This window comes from Engystomops pustulosus, chromosome 4, assembly GCF_040894005.1.
Source record: "Engystomops pustulosus chromosome 4, aEngPut4.maternal, whole genome shotgun sequence".
Classification (NCBI taxonomy): Eukaryota; Metazoa; Chordata; class Amphibia; order Anura; family Leptodactylidae; genus Engystomops; species Engystomops pustulosus.
The window spans coordinates 125,907,217-125,913,075 of record NC_092414.1 but is presented as its reverse complement, the minus strand read 5'-3'; the positions used below and the strand labels follow the sequence as shown (position 1 = coordinate 125,913,075).

At 42.1% G+C, this 5,859-nt stretch overlaps 1 protein-coding gene across 1 annotated transcript in view; it reads left to right on the top strand.

Moving 5' to 3' along the window:
- The first annotated feature begins 135 nt into the window (after nucleotides 1-135).
- Nucleotides 136-5,859, top strand: part of CDC123 (cell division cycle 123) — a 37,416-nt gene continuing 31,692 nt past the window's right edge. Inside the window, exons 1-3 of the mRNA XM_072147344.1 lie at nucleotides 136-276; nucleotides 834-905; nucleotides 4,787-4,847. Coding sequence (XP_072003445.1) covers nucleotides 203-276; nucleotides 834-905; nucleotides 4,787-4,847 — 207 coding nt within the window. The 5' untranslated portion in view covers nucleotides 136-202. The remainder of the gene's footprint in view (nucleotides 277-833; nucleotides 906-4,786; nucleotides 4,848-5,859) is intronic.

The window sequence follows — 5,859 nt, the reverse complement described above, 5'->3', positions numbered from 1 at the left end:
TTCTTACTGGCGATTGTCTCCATGTGTTCCTTTATCACATAGGATCTGTTATATAAGTTTCTCCAGCGTTCTACGCCTCGCCAATGCAATGATTCATATACGTCCTGCGTCTCACACATCACTGGGAAGGGGATCGGTGTTGTCTGGTATTGGTTTCCCCGGAAGATGATAAAGCGGGGACACTTCCTGTCCTGCTTTTAGCATGAAGAAGGAACAAGTAGTAAACTGCCAGTTCTCCGTGTGGTATCCCAGGTTTAAAAGACTGAGCATCAGGAGGTGAGACTTCTATTACACGACATTACCTGTGTCTAGTGCATGGACGTGCATCCCCTGCACAGGAATCCAGTCAGGGCTGGCATCTTTATAGGGGACCCAGGAGACTGTGTCTGGTGTGGATGCACTATGAAACTTCCATCTCATCATCCGCTGAATAGATTTGGCTGTGGTTTTGTGGGAATATTTACCAGTTTAAGGAATTCTGTAGGGATTTGTGGGGTCTTAGTCATATGTGTGTGGCCTTGCTGTTGTTGTATGCAATGTGTATGTGGAAGATCTTCTGATTTGGATTGCATCTAGAAATGCAATTCAACTGGAATACGGAGTTACTTGGCCTTATTGCATATGTCAGCTGAAACGCATGAGAATATAATGAGAGCTGTGGCCATAAAACAGGCTTGCACTTTTCCACTGTTCCTTACATCCGCACATCCGAAAAACGGATGTTTAAAAAGCGACCAAAAACGCCATGTGTGGTATCACCCTTATCGTTGCAGTGTATTGCTCTTTCCACCCTGACAAACCCATAGGGACTAATACAGTTTCTGTCTTTTTAGTGTTATTATCCCTCTACCTGAAAATGTAAAGGACTATTTGCTTGATGATGGCACACTGGTGATCTCTGGAAGGTGAGACTTTTTCTATTTCATATAGGGTTGCACCAATACCAGAATTATGAGTGTCACGAAAGGCCCTCATGAACAGAGAAGACGAGCACTGATCAATATTTCTTGAGTTTTATTCCAATACAGCAATCAGGTTACATATCAGCCAAGTCCTATGGAAGAGCGTCGCAGCTTGCTCTCCAAACAACAACTGCTTCTAAACAAGTTTTCAAACAATAGCCCCACAACCAAATCCTCCCCCACCTCCTCTGCTATCTGGTTATCACCTAGTGGGGGGTGGTGGGAATTTATTACACTAGAACAGCAAACCCCCACTGGAGCTGTGGTGTCACTGAGACTTCTGGAGGAGAGTAGAACATTCAAGGACTACAAACTTTCAGAGGTCCATGTTACACACATGACTATATACAAATACACATGAAACACACTACAAAACACCATATATTGATACATATCATAAATACGTCATAGCCTACCGTGACAATGAGTGTGATATTATCTTCTCAAGATATAAATAATGCTGATACAATACTTTCAAGAAAAGTTGATCAGTAACAATCAATTAGCGTTTTGCAAGGAGAGCTTTATTTTTAGACAGTTTATTATATGTATTATAATGGTTGTTCTGGTAATGTTAAAGGGGTTATCCGGGGCTGTTTTTCTCAAACTCGGCTAACCCCTTTAATGTAAAATGTATAATTTATTTTGTGTCTTATACGTTTTTATTCAGTTTAAGTTTATTATATGATTAAAAAAAAAGATAATGTAGTAATATATAGAGAAACCTATGAGAATATCCATTTGTATACACCATTTCATGGAGATTGTGGCACAGTGTAACTTTATGGAAGCTCTAGTGAGAAAAAAAAATCCTCTACTTGACAACGAGTAAGCCCATAGTCTACTGCAGTGATGGCAAACCTTTTAGAGGCCGAGTGCCCAAACTACAACAAAGACCGCTTATTTATCGCAAAGTGCCAACACAGAAATTTTATTAGTGATTTATACTCCCTTCTCTGTCACTGTTTTCATTGATACCAGCACCCTGAGGACACCAATAAAGCAGAAAATAGTCCCAGGTAGAGCTTTAAATTACCTCTGTGCACAGCAAGTCCAGGCTGTCTGGGACTGCAGGAAGATACCTGGAGTCCTCTCTGGTGATGGCCTGAGTGCCCACAGAAAGGGCTCTGAGTGCCACCTCTGGCACCAGTGCCATAGGTTAGCCATCACTGGTCTAGTGAATAGAGGTTCTGTATCTCTATGGTAGGTAGAGAGTGGAGGTTTCAAATCCCTGTCTGAACAAAAACAATATTTGATTGAATAACAGGAAATAACTTCACAACATTTGGGAAGATTTATCACTGCTTCTATTCTAGTTTTCTGGCGTAGAAGTAGCGTAATAGTCTCCTATTCTTGAGCAGTGCAAGAATTTGCAACTTAATTTCTGATACCTGCCGCAGGACAATTCTGTTGCAAATTACATGAGTTTTCTGGCATAGACAGATTTATAAATCTCCCCCATTATTATTGTTACTGTAGTGCTTACATCAGACAAATTTGTGATGTATATTATCACTATAGTTAATCCAGTATACCTACTAGAGAGGTGACTACATGTAGGGAGGCATTGACACATCCCATAATTCCCAGTGGGTAGGGTGTTTTATATACTGTATCTATTCATGGTTTGTCTTTTAGGTTGTACTTTTCTTTCCCCTTTTTAAGACGGCATTGTTAAAAATCAAAACTCGTGTACAGTAGACACATATACAGAGAAATATTGTACTGCCTCATTAGCTTATCATAATGATTTTTTTTGTGAATTACACTGTACATCCACAATTTCCCCTCTCTTATAGGCAGTGTGTACCAAAGGGTATTTTTATCCGTATTTACGATCTGTGTATAGGCTTTGCAAATGCATTGAGAAAATCTATCCTATTCTTTTTGTAACCTGGAACCACCTCTTTCTGCTATTAAAGTTACATTGTCTAATAAAGGCAGAACACTGGCATAATCAGAGTTCGCATTAACGCCTCATCACGCGTCATAGACGCATGATGAGGCGCCATTACCCCCCAAAATAATTGCCATGCGTAAAGATACGCTTGGCAATTATTCCATGTAGCGCGCAGGCTGATAGTAGCACGATTACAGCGCACGCGGGACCGCTCAGCAGGATGCAGCAATCTCTGGGATCTCTGAGTGCCGGCCCCGGGGGAGACATGTGAGCCGTGAAGCCGCTGCTCCTTGTCCTGCTCCAGCTCTCAATGCCCGCAGCAGCGGCCAGCAGTTATGTGATTCCGGGAGAGTGTGAGCTGCGGTACACTGCACTCTTAGTGCGTGAGTGTGCTCTGTGTTGTGCCAGTGAGTGTGCTCTGTGTTGTGCCAGTGAGTGTGCTCTGTGTTGTGCCAGTGAGTGTGCTCTGTGTTGTGCCAGTGAGTGTGCTCTGTGTTGTGCCAGTGAGTGTGCTCTGTGTTGTGCCAGTGAGTGTGCTCTGTGTTGTGCCAGTGAGTGTGCTCTGTGTTGTGCCAGTGAGTGTGCTCTGTGTTGTGCCAGTGAGTGTGCTCTGTGTTGTGCCAGTGAGTGTGCTCTGTGTTGTGCCAGTGAGTGTGCTCTGTGTTGTGCCAGTGAGTGTGCGCGTCTATTAACATTATAAACACCTATGAGATATGTACATGTATTACCAAAATTTTCATACTCCTCATCGGCTAAAACTACTCCTCAAAAATAGTAAGAGGAGTAAAAATGTTAGTGCGACCTCTGGGCATAATTACAAAAGGAATACTTTTACAAAAAAAAAAATTCCCCCCCTGTGTTTGCAGTGCTTGAAAAAAAACTCTAATGCTGTAGGTGGCAGTACTTGCACTCACAGCCAAAAGCACCAAGCAAGTACAGACATTTGTTATTGGTAATATGCCTGAGGGTGTTGTCACACATGACGCTTGCTTTGCGTTTAGAAACTCAAGCGAATGGAGATGGCCTCAGCCCGCTCCCCTATGTGTTTCCAAGAAAATGCTTTCGATCAGTAAGGCTGGTTTCCCATCACATTTTATGTGCATGCATATACATGGGAAAGCTCCCGATAGATAAGCTGAGCATATACATTGACATATAGTGACAGAGGCATGGTTGTTGCCTCGTGTGACTGCTATACGTAAAATCCAATGAAAAGGTCAGGATGGAAAGAAGTAGCAAGCTACGTGTTATCATCCTGCTGCCTCCTGCTGACAGCAGAGACAATAAAAGGCTATGGGGAGCGGATACAGCGGATTGCATCCCTCTCTCAAGCCTCGCTGAGAGGATACACTGCTTAGCGTGGGGGGGGGGGGGCGGGAAGTAATGTCACTATCCATGTTAGGACAGTGACATTACTAAAAAAAACACCCTATACATTGGCAGCAGCCAATCTCCAGCTTCTGATGTACACTCCTTCCACTGCATTCAGGGGTCACCAGGCAACGTATCCCACTGTATAAGCATGTGCCAAAAGTATGGCCAAAAATGTAGCCGGTGTCTTCCATTAAACAATGCATCTAATTCTGACTGTTATGGAAGCACAGGATATAGAGGCTGGAGATGGCCCATGCTGGAGCTTTAACTTGGGCCTTAACCACCAGCCATCTCCAGGGTCTCTGCCAGGTGTCCGAGCTGTATAGTAATATTCTATCTTCTACCCGATAGCAAAACCAAGAGCCTGCACTTTCACCCAGTGCACCTCTTTATGTGTACTGTCCCTTGCCTCTGTAATGTCCCTCTGAAGCCCACACACCCACCTTAGTCCACTGCAGCATTGGATCGGGTAGCACACCACCAGCCTTGTCCTTTTCATTACAACTGCAGTTCTTGAGGATAATTTATTTTCTCCCCTTTTTTTGCTCAGGGAAGACTATGCTGGGTGTTCCCAGCATGACCTCAACAGTGATGATGAAGAAGAGGTACAGGTAAGATGCAAATGTACTATTTCATAACTTATGTTAAGGGGGGAAACAAAGCAGGAGCTATGCTTGTTCATGTGAGATACAAATAGACAGCACATAACATTTGACTAGAGGTAGGGAACGCCATCAACCAAAAGTCTGAATGTAGAAGAGCCTGCAATTTTGGAAATGATGATTTATGACTTCATTACATTTACATGTAAAAATCAGTTCAAGTGCATTTAATTGAACCCTTTCCCTGCTAAGGATGTATCTAATATGAGTGGCACCTCTACAGCCAAGAATGTTTGAGATACATCTTTGATTCTAGGAGTCATAACTTTGGATCCTTGGCACCTAGAATCTCACCTTTTTAATCTAAAAGATGAGATTCTCCTCTTTAACATGAATCGAATATTGTGTTTCTAGGTACCAGGGATGTGGATATAGTTACATTTAAAGTGACAATTGTGGGTGCAATTTTTATTTATAAAAAAAAAAAAAAAAAACAATCCCAACTGCTGCGCTTCCCTGGCACCTACAAACACAATCCTAAAATCTACTCTTTCAGAAAAAAAACTCCTGAAATGGCTTGATGCCAGGGATCCAAAGTTATAGCCCTCTGATGTGGTTGTAACAATCCCTTCCCAGAATATACAAATGTGGGGTATGTATGAACTCCTCACATGTTACTGTTTTTAGGAATGTACATTTTCTTCATACAGGTGGTCTGATTTTGTACATATTTTAGTTGTAATTTTTATGTAATTTTTGCATTTTATAACTGTTTACTTCAAAGTCGGTGTATGTGTATTAATTATTATTATTGGGACAAGTGTCTGCTTTTGGAAAATATATGGATTGCTTGGGCTTAGTATAATGCTTTACGCTGTAATCTCAGTTTTATTTTTACCCTTCAAAATTGTAAAAATTTCTTTGGCCAATAACGCCACAAGAAACGCCTGACGGGGAAATGAATGAGACCCCGCTGAAGTTACTGGTGGCGAGGAAAGATAAAAGTGAATGTGGCACCAAG